At 36.9% G+C, this 19,174-nt stretch overlaps 1 protein-coding gene across 1 annotated transcript; it reads left to right on the forward strand.

Annotated features, from left to right (window-relative positions):
• The first annotated feature begins 2,407 nt into the window (after positions 1–2,407).
• LOC132276407 (eukaryotic translation initiation factor 4G-like) lies at positions 2,408–18,568 on the forward strand. The gene is made up of 11 exons (XM_059777814.1): positions 2,408–2,481; positions 2,590–2,669; positions 2,842–3,044; positions 3,182–3,312; positions 3,541–3,684; positions 3,897–3,970; positions 4,121–4,177; positions 4,589–5,962; positions 6,069–9,214; positions 17,852–18,046; positions 18,156–18,568. Exons 3-11 carry the CDS (start codon positions 2,884–2,886, stop codon positions 18,493–18,495), a joined length of 5,622 nt encoding a protein of 1,873 aa, XP_059633797.1. The 5' UTR covers positions 2,408–2,481; positions 2,590–2,669; positions 2,842–2,883; the 3' UTR covers positions 18,496–18,568.
• Positions 18,569–19,174: the final 606 nt, after the last annotated feature.

Below are 19,174 nucleotides of genomic sequence, written 5' to 3' on the forward strand. Positions count from 1 at the left end.
ATTTTTTATTTATATACATCTATCCAGTTAGAATATTATATAACTTTAATTCATTTATAATTTTTAGGGTGAATTGTGAAAAAAAAACCCTCGACTTTCACCCATTTGCAAAAAACCACATTTATAAATATGTTTAGCAATTAACCCCCCTCAACTATCATGAGGGGGTCATTTTAACTAATTTTTGTTAGAGTGATTGCGTGAGAAAAAATTTCGGACAAAATTACCTTTAACGTGAAGCATCCGTTTGAGTGATTGTGTGATAAAATTTTCAAACGAAATTACCCTGTAAATCAAAACAATACGTTAGTATTACTAAAAAAACCCACCACTCACATTTTTTTTTTAACGACATAAAACACTAAAACGAGGCCTTTGATTTTTTCTGTTGAAATGTTATTGCATTTGGAATATATATCGTAATATGGTAGTTATTTATCAAATGACAACTTAAATTGATTTTGGTGAAAAAAAAACCCTTGTACCATGATTTTTAATAAAATAAAATAAAGAAATAGATGTATACAAGAGATCCAAAAATATCAGTACTATGATTTTTTATAAAATTTAAAAGTAAAAATTTATCAAACTATGTGGCAAAATCATCTCATAATTAGGAAGAAATGGCCTTTTTCATATATGTGTGCGTGTGTGTAGCATATCACAATTTAATAAAAAAGTATTGGGATTGAGATCTATTTTCGCCATTGGATTTTTTTTTTGGTATGCTATATCCATAATTTTTTAGAATCTTATAAATTTCTATTTTTAAATTGTATAAAAAATCATGGTGATGGTATTTTTGGATCTTTCGTATATATATCTCTTTTTTTTTAATCTTATTTTATAAAAAATCATGGTAATAAGGTTTTTTTTTTTTTTTTTTTTTTTTTCACCAAAATCAATTTAGATTGACATTTGATAAATAACTACCATATTACTATATATATTCCAAATGCAATAACATTTCGAAAGAAAAAATCAAATGCCCCGTTTCATAATAAAATGTCTCGTTTTAGTGTTCTATGCAGTTTAAAAAATAAAAATAAAGTGAATGGCGTGTACTTTAGTAATATTACTGTATTGTTTTGATTTTAAGGGTAATTTCGTTCGAAAATTTTATCACACAATCACTTTGACAGAGGTTAGTTAAAATGACTCCTTCATAATAGTTGAGGGGAGTTAATTGCTAAAGATATTTATAAGGGAGTTTTTTTTTACAAACAGATAAAATTCGAGGGTTTTTTTTGGCACATCACCCTAATTTGTACAATATGAGTTTCTTTAACGTGATTTTGAAAATGAACTCGTGCCATTTATGTAATTATTTTTATAATATATATATGTACCATTAGTCAACACTTTTCATTACAACATTTTTGTTTTAAATGAACAATATCATTTTTATGCTTTGACCAAATACGTAAGACCAGTTTTATTAATGAAAAAATTTTGAACACTTCACGATGTATTCATATAATTTTTTAAATTATGGGCATGACTAATTTACTCGTGTTTGTGTGCATGATACTTGTGTTGAAAATATTGAAAAAAGTAAGGGAAATGTCTACTATGTTTAGGTGTCCAAAATAATAAAATTTAATTTTACACGTACATAAAAATGTAGCGCACATAGAATGTCAATATCCAATATAAATATGACACATATACAACTCATTCATAGAGCTATCTGTACTCCAACAAATACACTCTGAATTTTCACAACTGCCGAGTTTTTCATAAAATGTTTCATTGTTTCCTCCAAAAATTAAAAAGTATAAGTCAATTTCTTGAAAAAGTGGTTTGAACATACAATTATATATATTTTTTCAAAAAATAAAAATTGAGTTATTTTATTTGTTTAAAACATAAAATGTGTTTATGCTTACTTTTTTTTAAAGAAATAATATAATAGATTACTACGTATTTATTGATTATTATGTTATTTTTTATAAAAAAAAACCCAAACGAAATAAGAATAATTTAGGTAAATAATAGTAACATTTTCTTGTAATGCTAACCATATATGGAAATTTTTTCTACAACTTTTTTACAATTTTTTTATTTTAATCAATTTAGAAACCTATTTTCCCATATATATATTTTTACTTCACAATCTATTCCCTGCTAACCAAAATATAGACTAAAATAGAATTTCAAACAAAATATTTGCGCTACCCACTAAAACCATTACTTTAATAATCCGACCCATATAAGGAGTATAATAAATTATAAAAATAAATTAGGTAAATTTAAACTCTAATAATTCAATCCAGCATCAATTTTTTCATAGGGTGGCGCGTCACAAGTGGAGGGTGGCGCGTGGATTCGAGCGCGTGAGAGTGTGTTAAAGAGAAGGGGTCGGTCACGCTGTGGTATACGATACCTTTTTTTAGAGAAAAAGAGTGAACGAAGAGATCGCCGACGCGCGACCCATTCGATTTCGATCTCCTAAAAAACCTACTTTTGACCACCTTGCAGGTGAGTTTGTTAAGAAATATATATACAACTTTCTCTCTCTAAAACGCTCTCTCTCCAGCGCACACCCACATTCTGATTACTCTCTCTTTCTCCTTCCATATCTCGCAGTTTCGTCACGGTTCCCGCCAATCGATACAATCTTTGTATCATATAAAACCCTAATTTATCTCTCTGGACTCTACGCACAGGTGAACTAACGTAACTTTGAAGGATTAAGCCTTAATAATAAAGGATTAGCTTTATTGTTAAAATTTAATCTGTGAGGTTTATCTGATTATGTAATGGCAATTTGTGTGGCTAGTTTGGTTGATTTGTGATCAATTTTGTGGTTTTATCGGTGGATCTACGTGTTTGGTGCAGAGGAGGAACTAAAAGACTTTTAGGTATTCGAGGTTTGGATATATGTCCCTCAATCAATCAAGGGCCGAGAAGAGCGAGTCGACACAGTACAGGAGATTGGGTCGATCCGGGAGCTCTGGTCAGCCCAGGAACTCTTCTGGTGGTAGCGGGAAGGGCGGCGGCGGCGGCACCGCCCCTCCACCTCCGTATTCATCCAATCGAAGGTATATATTAGTTTGTGTTGTATATATGTAATATATTTATGTATCTGTTAATATACATGTATTTATGCATATTAGGAAATTAGGGTTTGTTTGTTTTTGGTTTTTTAATGATTGTATGCTTTTCTGGGTTGTTTTAGCTTTAAGAAGCCTAATAATGCACAAGGAGGGCAATCTAGGGTAAGCGCTGCGAGTGTGAATTCAGATTCTAATACTGCTTCTGCTGCCCGGACTGTGCAGAATGGTGCACATTTACAGCACCAGTTACATGGTATGCGATCAATTTCATTTATTCTTTTATGGACTATCGTCATTCTGCTCTGTAAGTTGTAATTCTGAAAGAAAATTTGAAGAGAAGTTTTGTTTACTTGATGGGTTGTGAACATTATCGTGGAATTTTGTTATATTGATTCAAAAATTATGATAAAGACACATTATTAGGTGACACAATTGTTTTTGTCATTGTTACACAACTTTCATTTTGGTGTTATTGTTATAGGAGAATCTGATGCACCAGTCACGGGTGTTACTGTCAAGCAAACTGATATGGCTCAGAAAAGCACCCGAGCTGTTCCAAAGGCTCCATCTTCTCATTCGGCTACTGTCAATACTGATATCACATCGCCTGCAACACCTGCAAAGGGTACATCCATTTAGTGCTTTATATACCTTCATGCTGTGATTATGGTTTTTGTTTTTCATGAATTTCATATACTTTTTTTTTTGGTTGACAAGTATGAATTTCATATTCTTTGTAAGTCTGAGTATTAATTTTCTTGATAGTTTTCACCTGGACCAATTCCGTAACTACAATTGCATATAATAACATGTTAATACTGATTTCTGGTGGTTTAGCCCCAGGAGCTGTGTCTAGGTCGTTCCCTCTTCAATTTGGATCCATAAGTCCTGGTTTCATAAATGATATGCAGGTACGTTAATTCTCTCTTGAACTCTCCATGCATATTTATTTATATTTTAATAACTACATGCATATTTTAAGTTCTCCTGGATTTTATGGAACTCAACAATTTTCAAGTCTTGTTCTAAGAGAAAAGATTATGGTCCTTTTATATTTGCAGATACCTGCTCGAACTAGCTCAGCACCCCCAAATTTGGATGAGCAGAAACGTGACCAGGTTTGGATCTGACTTTTCATCAAGAGTTAACTGGTCCCTAGTAATTAAGCATTGATTTATCATTTTATCCATGAGTTTCGGTGCACATGTCCCTCCATAAGTTTGAGGTGGATATCATGAAAACATTGATACTTGAAACATGTTCAGCATAGAATTTGAATTTGGCTTTGAACATGGTATGTGGTCTATGTGGATTAATGTGGAGCCTATTCAAGAAGTGTTTTTTGGACTTCTCATGTTTGTTGTTTGATCATCATTTTGCAATAGCATGATAACTATTCAAGTAATGTTACTTTCATAATAGTATCTGAGAAGCATTCTCTCTCTCTCTCTCTTTTTTATTTTTTTCCTTTTTTCCCTAATGTATTTGCTGTCCATTTTCTTCTTGTTCTGTGATTCTCTTTTTGGCAGGCACACCATGATTCTTTACGAGCGGTGCCCACATTGCCAATTCCTTCTGCTACTAAAGAGCAACCACCAAAGAAGGATGCAGGTGGTGTTGACCAAGCTAATACTGTTGAAGCTCTTCCTATTCCCAAGGCCAAAAAGGATATTCAAGTTTCCTCTGCAGCCGCTGTCGCCCAGACTCAGAAGCCTTCTGCTCATCCCATAACTGGGATTTCTATGCCGATGCCATTTAACCAGCCTCAGATTCCCGCTCAGGGAATGGCAGCCACTTCAATGCCGATGCAAATGCCAATGCCATTACCAATAGGAAATCCTCAAGTGCAGCAGCAGGTATTTGTTTCAGGTCTTCCACACATTCCATTGCAGCCTCAAGGGATCATGCATCAGGGCCCAAGCTTGAATTTCTCGTCTCCAATGGGTCGGCCGCTGCATCCTCAATTAAGCAACGTGGGAATTAATATAACCCCACAATTCCCCCAACAGCAGACAGGAAAATTTGGTGGCCCTCGTAAACCTATCAAGATAACACATCCAGAGACACATGAAGAGTTAAGACTTGATAGAAGGACAGATATGCATATGGAAAGTGGGTCATCAGGCCCAAGATCAAATTCTAATATGCCTCATCAATCCCAACCTATTCCACCATTTGCTCATCATATGAATTACTACCCTAATTCTTATGATGCCAGTCCTCACTTTTTTCCAGCTCCAAGTTCTCTTCCTCTAACTAGTACCCAGATTGCTCCTGGTTCCCAGCCACCAAGGTTTAACTACACAGTTAGCCGAGGCCCACAGACTGGATCTTTCACAAATCGATCTGCTCTCAATTCCTTTTCGATTAATAAAACTGACACCTCTTCACATGTCTTTGCTGAAGCATCTAATTTGGAACATTCTCGTGATGCTCAAAATTCAATCTCATCAGCTCCAGCTTCTGTACAGGTGACAGTGAAACCAGCTGCAGACAAAGAAAAGGTTGCTGATTCATCATTGTCAGTTAACTCAGCTGCTGCTGAAAAAGGCCCTTCTCCTAAATTCCCAACGTCACTTGTGGAAGTTAGCTCAATTTATCCTCTAAGGGATTCAGAGTCTTCTTCTAGAAGCTCTTCGCAGAAATCAAATCCTGGTCCCGAACCAACGCCTACATTGTTGCCCGCGGCAATAAAACAATCTGCTGCAGTACCTCCTGCTTTTTCTGCAGGGAGACCAGCTTCCAACACTTCCTCTTCTGCTGCTCCTCCTCTTGAGGAATCTACATCAGTTGTGACCAGTCGCAGTGAAGGCCCAAGAAGGGAAATTAGTAGTAGTTCTGACTCCTTTAAGGATCAGCAGAAGAAGCCAGGAAAGAAAGGACATTCCCAACCACAGCATCAGGTATCTAATGGTGTGATCGTCAGATAATTTGTCATTATTACCAGCTTTTATCCTAGTTAAAGCCTATCATAAATTGTGGACATGGTTTTTATACTGTGGTTTGCAGGTTGGTGGACAGCTTGCTTCCAATTCGAGCTTGCCTTCTCACTCATTAGAACAAATTGTTTCTTTCGATTGTAGAACTGCAGAAAGTATAGAAGCTAAAACAGCTACTGCTTCATCAGGAACCAGTGGAATTGTCATTGAGACTACTGGGGAACCACTGTTAACCTCTGGTGTTTCTACTTGTGATGCTTCTGATTCAAAAATTTATACTGCCGAGGAAGGCTCAATACGCGAGTCATTGGAAACAATTGGTTGTGCTGGCATAGTTGTTCAGACCTTGGACATTGACCACCGTGCTCAGCAAGATGAACGGCTAAGACGTGAAACTGCAGGAACAAAGGAACAAGGAGAAACAGTGATGTGTGAGGGGACCAAACAAGATGAAAATAGCTTTGAGACATCCTCAGAATCTATTTCTTCAAAATCTCCAGAAATCATTAATCAAATTGAACGGAGCCCTGTTCTGAAGTTAACAACTAGTGGCAATGATGTTCAATCCTTGGAAATTGCACAGAGGGAGATTGAAGCACCTGCTGGTTGTTGTAAAGAAGACGACAAAGTGGCTGATAATTCACTGATGTCCACTTCCAAAGTGCTGGATACCATAAATGCCGAAACTTCTTCATCGACTCTTGGCTTATGTACAACTTCTCATGGTGATAAGACTGTGACTTTGGATGTCTCTTCAAGTAGAAGTGATAGCATGGGTAGGGAATTAGTAGTTACAGAACCTGGTTTGTTAGATCAGGACTCTATTTTGACTCCATCTGCTTCAGAAGTAACAGTTAAACATGAAGAAGGAATTCAGAATATTGGTTCTGGGCCGGTTTCTGTATTGGAATCTGGTTCCAAGGACAAACCTGTGCCAGAACTTTATAGGACAAGAAGTATTGTGGGTAAAGGAGGTAAGAAGAAGAGAAAAGAAATTCTGCAAAAAGCAGATGCTGCTGGGACAACATCTGATCTTTACATGGCGTATAAGGGTCCAGAGGAAAAGAAAGGAACTGTTCTTTCTTCAGAAATCACTTCTACTAATAATTTGAAGCAAGTGCCTATTGATTCTTCCAAGGAAGATGCTGTATTGAGTGAAATAAGTGGGCAGAGTAAAGCTGAGCCGGATGATTGGGAAGATGCTGCTGACCTCTCCACTCCAAAACTGGAAACTTTGGATAATGTGAAGCAAGTTTCTGGAAGATTGAAGCATCATGGTGAAGATGGAAATGGAGTAGTAGCCAAAAAGTACTCTAGAGATTTCCTACTGAAATTCTCAGAGCAGTGTACTGATCTTCCAGAGGGTTTTGATACATCTGATATAGCAGAGGTCGTGATAATTTCTAATGTCACTCTTTCTTCTGAATCATACCCTAGTCCTGGAAGAATTAATGATCGGTCAAGTGGGGGATCTCGAACTGACCGCCGTGGGCGTGGCATGGGTGAAGATGAAAAATGGAGTAAATTTTCTGGTCCTCTTACTCCAGGAAGGGATCTGAGACTAGATATTGGTTTTGCGGGAAATGCTGTAGGTTTCCGACCTGCCCAAGGAGGCAATTACGGTGTTTTAAGAAACCCAGGTGTGCAGACTCCTGGTCAGTATGGTGGGGGCATTCTATCTGGGCCGATGCATTCCATGGGTTCTCAAGGAGGTATGCAACGAAATAGCCCTGATTCTGACAGGTGGCAGCGTGCTACTGCTTTTCAGAAGGGTTTAATTCCTTCTCCTCAGACTCCTTTACAAGTAATGCACAGAGCTGAGAGGAAGTATCAAGTGGGTAAAGTGAATGATGAAGAAGAGGCCAAGCAGAGGCGGTTGAAAGCTATTCTAAATAAGCTAACTCCCCAGAACTTCGAAAAACTTTTTAAACAAGTTAAAGCGGTTAATATTGACACTGCCGTCACTCTCACTGGCGTAATCTCACAGATCTTTGATAAAGCTTTAATGGAACCAACTTTCTGTGAAATGTATGCCGACTTCTGTTATCATCTTTCTGGAGAATTACCTGATTTCAGTGAAGACAATGAGAAGATTACTTTCAAAAGATTACTTCTGAACAAATGCCAAGAGGAATTTGAGAGGGGGGAAAGAGAGCAGGAAGAAGCCAATCGAGCTGAGGAGGAAGGTGAGGTTAAACAATCTGAAGAGGCAAGAGAGGAGAAGAGAATCCAGGCTCGAAGAAGAATGTTGGGTAACATTAGACTGATTGGAGAGTTGTACAAGAAGAGGATGTTGACTGAGAGAATAATGCATGAATGCATAAAGAAGTTGTTGGGTCAGTACCAGAATCCTGATGAGGAAGATATTGAAGCTTTGTGCAAATTAATGAGCACAATTGGAGAAATAATTGATCATCCCAAAGCCAAGGAGCACATGGATGCATATTTTGATATGATGGAGAGGTTATCAAACAACATGAAACTGTCTTCTAGGGTAAGGTTCATGCTGAGGGATGCAATTGATCTGAGAAAGAACAAATGGCAGCAGAGGAGGAAAGTTGAAGGGCCGAAGAAGATTGATGAAGTTCACAGGGATGCTGCTCAAGAACGCCAGACACAAGCTAGTAGGCTGGCTCGTGGTCCAAGCATTGGCTCTTCAAATAGAAGGGGTCAACCCATGGATTTTGGTCCAAGAGGGTCAAACATGTTATTTTCTCCAACCCAGATGGGGAATTTCAGGGGCCCAAGCACACAGCTCCGGGGTTATGGCACTCAAGATATTCGGCATGGCACTCAAGATGTTCGGATGGAAGAAAGACAATCATTCGAGAATAGGACATTGTCCGTTCCTTTGCCTCAGAGACCTATTGGTGACGATTCTATTACTCTTGGTCCACAAGGTGGTCTTGCTAGGGGAATGTCTTTTAGAGGACAACCATCAATGGCAAGCATTCCAGATACACCAAATCCTGGTGAGTCCAGAAGAGTGACTGTTGGCCTAAATGGTTATGACCAGTCCAGTACACAAGAGCGGAACATGAATCACGGGAACAGGGCCCTAAGGAATCCAGACAATAGTTTTGATAGATCTCTGCCAACTTCACCACCCAAAAGAGGTCGGGGACCGGCTTCCACGCAAAATGTTTCTTTAGAGAAGGTGTGGCCAGAAGAACGCCTGCGAGACATGTCCATGGCAGCAATTAAAGAATTCTACAGGTATAATCTGGTCTCATGCATGATTCCTCTTTTCCCCAATATGCTCATGTTTGATTTAGTTATTAAAGAGACATGGATACCAACATGTAAGTTTATGAGTGCTTGCATTATTATCTACTGTTAATTGGAGACTAGAACTTGGATGCGAGTCTGTGGCATTTCCTTGTAAATGATGATGGTCTTATATCTGATAGATAAATCCCTAAAAATATGCATGGGCTACTTCTAGATTTCAACACAAAGAAATAGAGAGAATAACGAGTCTCATAGGTCATGAATAATGAGAAATGATGGTTCCACTTCCCATAAATCAGGATGTAGTTTCAAGTAATTTAATATCCTGGTTTTGCAAGTGAGATTCAATAATTTAAGTTGCAGTCAAATTATTAGAAGGGAAAATTGCAGTGACAGCCCTTGATGTTTGTTTTCATCACTCCTGGATAGAAGTTGTCGAAAATCTTGCGGAAACGTCCGTCATCTTTTCCATCCTAACATGACATGTCTAGATTGCCCCTTATTTTTTAATTGATCTCTGATATAAAATATTAGAGTAGTTAAATTACTCAAATACCCATAATTATTTAGTCTTGGAAAGACAACCCCACTATCTCCCTGACTCTCTCTCTCCCCCATCTTTCTATCTCCCTCCACCATAGCTACCTTCACCACTACCATCCCTTCTTTGTCTCTTGACCCAACCACGACAACCTCCACCACCACCCGCCCGCCCCTTCTCTCTCTCTCTCTCTCTCTCTCTCTCCACTCACCACCGCAACTTCCACCCCACAACCACCAATCACCTTTAATTCCTTGCATGCTCTGTTTGTTCACATACACTGATGCACATGAACAATTTTTTTTTTTTTTTTTTTTTTTCTTTCTTAGTTTAAAAAATGAAACACCACCACCAACGGTGGGCCTCTCTCTCGCCCGCCTTGGCTTCTCCATCGATGCCAACGTTGGTCTCTGCCACCTTGACCTCCTCGGCTTTGAAAGCAGAGTCAATTACACCATCGTTGAAGTCCTCAACGACAATTGTAGGCTCGATCAAGCCCCAATACGGAAACAGAATGGTTGATGAAGCAAACCCACTTCACCAGTGTTAAAGAGAGAGAGATTTCATTATTAGAGAAGAGGAGAGAGAGAGAGAAGGGGAACTTAGTGTTAGAGAGAGAGAGAGAGAGAGGTGTGTATTTGTTGGAGTAAGACTGTGTAGAGAGGGAGGGAGAGACTGAAGAGGGGATCAGTGTTAGCTAGTTATGACCTGGCTTGTAATCGAAACCCTAAAATTTGTAGTCATAAACTTGGTTCATCTACTTTGAATTAATCGCAATACATTGCAATCGCAATACCTCGCACACCCTAATGGCAGATCATTGCAATCCATTGTTGTTTTTCTCTTTCTATTCGATTTCACTTGACCTTGCAGTCGACAATTGCATCTCTTTATCTTTGTTCTCAACTTAGTTCTTTGTTCTTGCAATCGCACCATGACTTCTTAGGGCCAGCGGTCCCGGGGAAGAGGTCCTTGAAGATGTGTGAGGGTACATAATGTTGGATTGGATATGATTATTTACGTCTTTCGGAATTTGTTATCTTTGAGAAGCTATTTAATTTTTGAATTATCCTGAAATATGAGTTCTGTTATGAGTTGAATTTTGGGAAATGATGTCAACCCTTTTTAGTTGATTTCAAATACTGTATTTTAGTTTTGTAATAGTCGACAGCCTAACTTAATTGTTCAGTTAAAATTTCCAGCATTGCTATTAGTTCTCTTTTTCCTGCCACTATTAAAGAAGATTTGCCTAAACCTAACTTAATTGTTCAGTTAAAATTTCCAGCATTGCTATTAGTTCTCTTTTTCCTGCCACTATTAAAGAAGATTTGCCTAAACCTTGTTCGATAAGGGATGATCAGATTAGTGGCTATCAGGAAAAAAACACATGCACACACACACCACATTACTTAAGGTCTCGGCCTAGGAACGGGGAGAGAGAGAGAGAGAGAGAGAGAGAACAGAGATAGAAAGAGAGAATAGAGAAAAGAGTAGAGAGAGAGAGAGAGAGAGAGTAGCAGACAAAGAGAAGAAGAATAAGAGGGGGAGGAGAAAGTAAAAGGGAAAAGGAGATTTCAAGAGGTAGGGTTCCATGCTTTTAAATTCTTTTATATATATATATATAGTTCTAAATTCTCAATAAAATTGAAATAGTTTTAGATGACTGGTGATTTCTAACATCCTTGGTTATTTGTACATTTTGTTGCCAAGAATCTGAAAAGTGTTAAAAAATTTGCTTAGCCTTGAACATAGCTTTATTATGGAAATTTAGGCTGAACACTAGTGCTTTCGGGCTGCTATTTACATGACTTATCTTTGTTAGTTGTCTTTCAATTTTTGATATATTTAATTACCTTGAAAATCGAACTTGTAAGATTTTGTCGGACGTAATTTGGTTGAATATTGAATCACCTTGAAAATCGAACTTGTGAGATTTTGTTGGACGTAATTTGGTTGAATATTGAATTTTCTATGAATTTTTGAAGTTGTGTATGTGGGTAGTGGGATTTTCTTTTACACAGATTTTCTCTCTTGTTTGGTTAAATTGAATTAGTGATGTTGATTTTAAAATGTAATTCGCAAGTGCACGAATCTATTGGAATATAGATAGGCAAGAACGAGGTCGAACCCAAAAGAGTGCTTTGAAGAAAACTAAGGCAAATTCAAATTAAATTAAAACTAACCTAGTTACCCAAATCGAGTGTGGAGTGAAAATTTATATCAAACAAGCAAGATTAAAATAAAAATAAAGATTGAAATCAATAGAGATAAAACATAAGGTATCGGATTCCACCACCATCAAATCCATAAAGTCTCAATCATCAATTAATCAATTCCTTAAGTAATAAAAAAATTCGGAAGTCACTCCATTGTTTTTGAAAGATTTTTATCATTAAAACTCAAGTAAGATATATTCAAAACTAGATTTTCCTTCGCTTAAAAGTTGTAAAACTCTAAGCATCCTATGTATTCAACTTAATGAAAAACATATGATTAAAGATTATTACTTTTAAAGGGTATAAACCAAGCATAGATTAATTGTAATAATTTCTAACTATCACACATACATGATATAAATGGTGAAAGAAACATAAAACAATTAATCATAAGAAGCGAAAATCATAAACATTAAAACCATACACATAGGAATTGATAAAAGAACAATAGAACTTTATTTCATTAATGGAGGTTTCATCCTCAACCTTAGTAGAGGATTTAGTTACACATGATGAAAGAAGAATAAAACAAATAGATGAAGAACAACACGATTAAAAGAAACCAAAGTAAATAAAACCCGAATTCTTCCAACTGGTTGCTCTTTGCCGCCTCCCCTTTTCTTCTGTATCGCCCTCTAACTCTGCTGTCCTCTCTTCTATATATAATAGTCTCTCTAGGGTTTTCTCCAAAGAAAGGAAGAATAAATTTGGCGGAGAAGAAATCTGCCAGAATTTTCTTTCCATCAATTCAGCAACTTCAATCCTGATTTTGTCCCCATGGAGTGCGAATCATGAAATATCTAATAGACACAAGAACAACGGGCTTTGAGTTTGCCCAATTCCGATATTCGAGTCAAAATTTATGACCAAATTACTGAAGTGGGTTCAGAATTTTCTGTCCAAGTAGTTTCTATATTTGAATATAGAGACTTTCTTTCTTCAAAATAATTCTCAGGAAGATTTTTTCTTGGTAAATATGCTTCTAAATTCTCTAGAATCTCCCTAAAAAATCTCAACCCTTGAATGCACTTGGACGAATGATCTTCTCGATTGGTCTTTGCTTAAAATGATAGATATAACCTTTAATGATGTGAAAATTACCGACGACCTGAAAAGACATAAAACCCTTTATTAATTAAAATAGCAAATATAAAAGTACTAACAAATATAAATTTGGGGATAAAATATGTATTAAATATACACTCATCAAATACCCCTAAAAGACTAAACCTATATTTTGCTAGTCCTCGAGCAAAACTAACAGAATAAAAATCCTAACTACACCACTTTCGCTGGTATTCACGATTGCATTTAGCGTATGCAACAAGCCTTTAAACCCCTAGGTTACCCCTAAAGGATGAGTTATAGTCTCGTGAGGGTTTCCAGTCATGATACCCACAAACATCAGAAAATCAAGTTTCTTAATCCCATGCAGCATACAAAGAGACTAAATATATCACATATGCAACATTTTGAATACTAAGATGTCATTTTAAGAAAGAATGTAGCTTCACTGAGATTTTCGAATCATTAGTTAATTTGAGATTTCAAACCCTTTTTCAAAGTCTAAAGTAAATTTAATTGAAGTGTAGTGCACTTATCCACCTTTTAGTAAAATATCCACAATGTTCAACCGTGTTGTGAAGTGAACTGATCAAACACTAATTCAGATTTGGTCAAAACTCAAGATGTAACCTCTAGAATCCTAAGAATTGCCGGGGATGCGATTGGTACTGGTGGTTGTTGATTTTTTTTTTTTCTTCAATGAAGCTTTCTCCCAATTCCGCTCCCAGTTCAATTTTACAAGTTCACGCCGTGGCCCTCTGTTGTGTTACCTGAAACTCCTCTTGCAGAAAAGAAAAAAGAAAAAAAAAATATATATATAAAAAGACATAAAAATAAAAAAATTAAAAATAAAAAAAATCAAGAAGGCTGGATGATGTGATGGGAATTCTATGTTTTTGAAGCCAGTAGCTTGGTCACTAAATTTTCAATCCAATATTATGATCATATGATTTTATGACCCAAAAGTGCAAAATTTGTCTCATTCCCACAAAAAATCTCAAGTGAGATGAATCCTTCCTATGGAATCCTCATAGGATCTCAAAAATTGTGGGATTCTGATTCAAATCTCGAGGGTCCATTCTAGCCACTAAATGTTATCAAGATCAACTTAAATGTCCCAATTACGATTTTTAATTCAAAATTTCTTCTCATTTCGATTATATAACGATTCTGCAAGTATGCTTTAGACTTCAGATTTTAACCAACTGATTTAGGCCATTTGATTCCTCACTTTCGAACTAGTTCGAGTTCGACATTTTTTCCTTTTTTTATTTTTATTTTTATTTTTTTATCTCGTTTTGTTTTGGTTGGTTATTTAGTTATGATATGTAATAGAGAAGGTGGACTGACTTTTCTTGAGGAAGAATTCCTCAATCCACTGAGTTTGATTTCCATCTCTTTCTTTCTAAAGCCCAATAAATTTGCTGCAAATGAGCTTGTTCATAAACAGCATTGCCCCAGTCAGTATGGGGCTCACTTTGGGCTCATCTATTTTGTTTTTGAACCTCATGTTTCTTTAGAAGCTTGTGTCATGAATATGCCAAACCTATATAGGCTTGTTATCAACTAATTTGGGCTCATGAACACAAGGAGTGGCTAGTTAGTAATTTTTACTCCTACCATGACTATTTTACTATAATTCGATAAGAAATCCAGAGCTGGATGTTGTTGCGTAACTTGCATATGGTTTGTGCACTAGTTTGCATACCATATAGAACCAAGATAAAAAGTTTGAAGAGTGTTTGTAAATGTGTGTGTGTTTGTAAATGTATACAAGCGAAAATTTACCTGAAATCTGAACATAACTATTAAAAACTGGCTTGTCTTGGACTATACATCACATCACTTTAGCTTTATGTCTCTTGCTTTTAAAGATTTCATCCAGTTGAACATGCCAAGTATCCCGTAGGATATCGGCATTATCGTTAATTTATCAAGCTGAGTCAAGTCGAGGTTAGCTTGCAAATGCAATCTCAATCAAATGTTGAGTGGAGCTGACAGATGCATTTTAAGGTAGTTGAGTTCAAGCCGAGTTAGAAACCTACAATATAGATATGCCAAGCCCGAACAACATAATACTCTACCTGCTCATTTACAACCATATTTTAAGGGGAGGGTGTCCATAAAATTTGGTCATCAATCTTGTGGCAATTCTCTCTTCAAATCACTCACTCTCATGGATAGACCTTCATCAACTACATGGTTGAAAAGCCTCTCCAGCTCACCCTTCTATCGGGGCAAATGTTTTCTCTTTCTCTAAAGGGGTTTGACCCACAATTTAGATGCAAAGTTTGGTCTCTGCAGTGGTTGATGCCTTCAATATTATATATATGCTTTAAAGAAGATCCAAGATTCTTCAAGTCATTAATGTAGGGTGCTAATCACATGTAAAGGAGAAGAAGATGCTAACTTGGTCACACTTCCAAATCCAATTGCCCAACTTTTTTTGGACAAATGTTGATATTTTTGTTCTGAAAACTTCATACTGATACTAAATTTCTTGTTTTATGACATGATCAAGCCAGACTCAGTCTACCAATTTGGTTTAGTTTGGTTCAATCATGGATTTTTGTTTTTTGTTGGTACATGACAACCAACCTTGGTTGGACAACCTCAAGTTGTTACTTGCTTATCCAATTCAAACCTTTGTTACATGGACTAGGCATTTGTATCGTATCTCCCTAAATCCCAAATATATGCAGACTTGGCCGGACATGTACTCAAATAGATATGTAGCAAGGAAGCGCGAACACTCCTCTAGGAGTGCCTTGGCTGAGTCGGACACAGCCAGACATGTGTCCAACATGGCTAGGAGTGTCTTGGAATTTGAATTTTTATTTTCTTGATTAGACATGGTTAGGAGACTTGAGTGTTTTTGACACTCGACTCTTGACACAGTCATTATGCCATTGGGGAAGTGATAATGGAGAAGGTAATAGCCGAAATATGAAAGAATCAACATCTTTGAAGGAGAAAGAAAGTGGAATGTCAGCTCCATGTTGAAAGAGGAAGTCAATGCATATGATCTTTAGCTATAGGTGTCGTCTTAGGCAGGTAGTATCGGCCCTCTGACTTCCAGCTATGTAAGAACTCAAATCAAAAAACCTGCCTATCGAACAAACGAAGATTCCTTGCGCACAAAAGATAATTATGTAAATAATGGTTCCTGCTTCCCACCCATAGTGGAGGCGAAAGAAGCAATCCATAGAAAGCAATGATGTGCATGATGTCTTGGCCTCCATTATACTAAGGGAGAGGCATGTTAACTGGACAATGGGGACCAAAGAGGTTCTGACCACATTTTTCAACTGTGTTAGTAATGTGGTCCACCTCCCTTAATTTAGTCCTCAACCTCCCATATAGGATGATGTGGAAATACCACTTGAGCTGCTCAGTGGTAAAAACACTTGTTTCCTATGCACTTACTAGGTTTATGATATGAGTTTTGTGGAAACTAGGGACCTAAAGAAGGCTAAATTTGAATGTATTGGGGGAGAAGATGCAGTGAGAGAATTAGTCATCTTAAAAGGCGCCCAACTGTGTGCGCTGCTCTTTCCCTCGCAACTCCACTTGTAGGTGTGATTGCTCCAATTTTCCCCGTTCTGAGTGGTTTACACAGTGGCCAAAGCTTGAGCTGTCAAGCATTAGAATGTGGTGTTATCTCCTTCTCTCTCTTTGTTTCCTTCTTTTGTAAACTTTTATATTGCTCTTTTCTATTGTCATCACTAGTTAATTATGTCCCCCAAAGGAAATGGTTCTTAGATCATTAGGGATCTAGGAAATGTTTTCTGGGTCTTAAAAGTAGGAAAATGTCAAGTTTTATAACCTTCTTTTTGCACTCCTGATGTCAACTAGCCAGTTTTGTTATTGATTAGTGAGGGGGTAGAAAGGGTTTTGATGAGATGGGCATTTGTTATCTTTTATTTCGGATCTAGAGATGGAAGGTTATATTGCCAAATCCAAAGGTTTTTACGTCGTCTTTTTAATTTCTCAGAAACAGTGTATTTGGATCTTGGGTGCTCAGATCTAGATTCTCTCCCCTTAAATTCCCAAATCCATAAGCTACAATATGTGTGCATGCATGTTCACAACTTGCATTTGGCAATGTAACTTCAACACTTCTCTGTGTAACAATTATTAAAACAAATGTATTATTGTGTCCTATGCAACACCTAAACCATGCCTTTGGCATCCATAATTTGAAGAAATCCTGAATTCCGAGGTGCATACATTTTTGCTCTATTATATTTGGTATAAATGGAGCATAATGCGGTTAATCCAGCATTTTGGCAATTTTTGATTGGTATATATTAGGCATCTTCAGAGCTTTCATCATATGGAAAGGTTTTCAAAATAAGGCCAAACTAATGTTTGTCATTTTAATCTTATTGCTCCAGTTAAATGTCAAATAGAAATCTTTCCTTTGACTGATATAATATCAGGACATCTATTTCATTTCAACTGAATGATGAGCTCTAAATGTATGTTTTACCACAGAGGGTCTGAAGAATATAAGAATACATACTAATTCATCCAAAAGAGAAAAAAGGAGCATAATAATATATGTATAATATATATGTGTGTGTATATGCGCGCGCGCGTGTATAGATAGATAGATAGATTAGCAGTTGATTTTATAGCTGGTTAATTTTGCTTCGGTTGATCGAAGATTATTCCTTCTGAACATTTATAAGATCCATCACTTGCCATCTTTTATTTTTCGAATTGTGGAAGAAAGCTTTTACTGAGATGCTATTTTTATTTTATTAAAGTCTACATTAAAACTGTTCTTATTTTCAGTGCCAAAGATGAGAAAGAAGTTGTTCTCTGTGTCAAAGATTTGAACGCCCCAAGCTTCTATCCATCGATGGTATCCATCTGGGTAACAGATTCCTTTGAAAGGAAGGACATGGAGAGGGATCTTTTGGCTAAGCTTCTCATCAACCTTGCAAAATCACGGGAGATCATATTAAGTCCAGATCAGCTTGCCAAAGGGTAAAAAAATTGTTCTCATTCTGATTGTAATAATTAAAATGGATTAACCCCGCCTGAATTTAAGTTGGATTTCTGTTTGACTCGGTACTATTGCATTTTCTTTTGCCAGGTTTGAATCTGTTCTCAATAATACCTTGGAGGATGCTGTCAATGATGCCCCCAAAGCACCCGAATTTCTTGGTCACATCTTTGCCAAAGTCATCTTAGAAAACTTGATCACATTTTCAGACATCGCACAATTGATACATGAAGGTGGGGAGGAGCAAGGACGTCTGGTAGAAATGGGGCTTGCAGCTGAAGTAGTTGGTAGCATCCTGGATATAATAAAATTGGAGAGAGGAGAATCCGTCCTGAATGAGATTCATACAAGCTCCAGACTGCCACTAGAAAAATTCCGGCCTCCTGATCCTAGCCTATCACGGAGACTGGATAAGTTTATTGGAGGATAGGGATGCTCATTGTATGTGGTTAGAAGAAATTGATGTCTAGTGCTTTTAGGGTACATTTTTCAGTTTGCAGAAATATATTTCTTCATGGGCAGGTGGGGATTTATGTAGGGGGGGGGGGGGGGGGGGGGGGGGTGTGGGGGGTTATTCTCCTTCATGTTCTAATATTATTTCTTCAGAAAGTAAACTGCAATAGCCAAAAGTTCAATTGAGCATCCAAAGTTTTATAGTTTCAACATCACATTGTTATTAATTTCTTAACTAAAGATGAGGAAGAAAAAAAAAGATGATGTAGGTTGGCTCTCTTTCCTGATGCCCATTTGGTTGATCCTGGCTGGAATTTATGCATAACATGTTGGCCAAGTATATGACATATTAGCAAAACATTAACGTTTCAACCATTAATTTAAATTTGCAGTGTTCAGTGACCCAATATTGACTATGTTGAGATATGTTGATAACTGCAGACTAACCTTTATAATGTGGACTCTAAACACTTTTATTATTAATGAATTTAATTTACCATTTCAATTGGATTATAATTAGTTCAAATGCGCAGAGGATTAATCATTATCTTGCATTAACTATGCAAATGTGGTTCACACTAGCTATTGAAAGCCATGAATAGACAGAGAGTTCTAATAATATGACTTGACATGCAATCCAATATCTATTTTCTTTT

This window comes from Cornus florida, unplaced genomic scaffold, assembly GCF_030987335.1.
Source record: "Cornus florida cultivar Cherokee Brave unplaced genomic scaffold, ASM3098733v1 CherokeeBrave_3.0.0_Hap2_Chr10, whole genome shotgun sequence".
NCBI classification, from domain to species: domain Eukaryota; kingdom Viridiplantae; phylum Streptophyta; class Magnoliopsida; order Cornales; family Cornaceae; genus Cornus; species Cornus florida.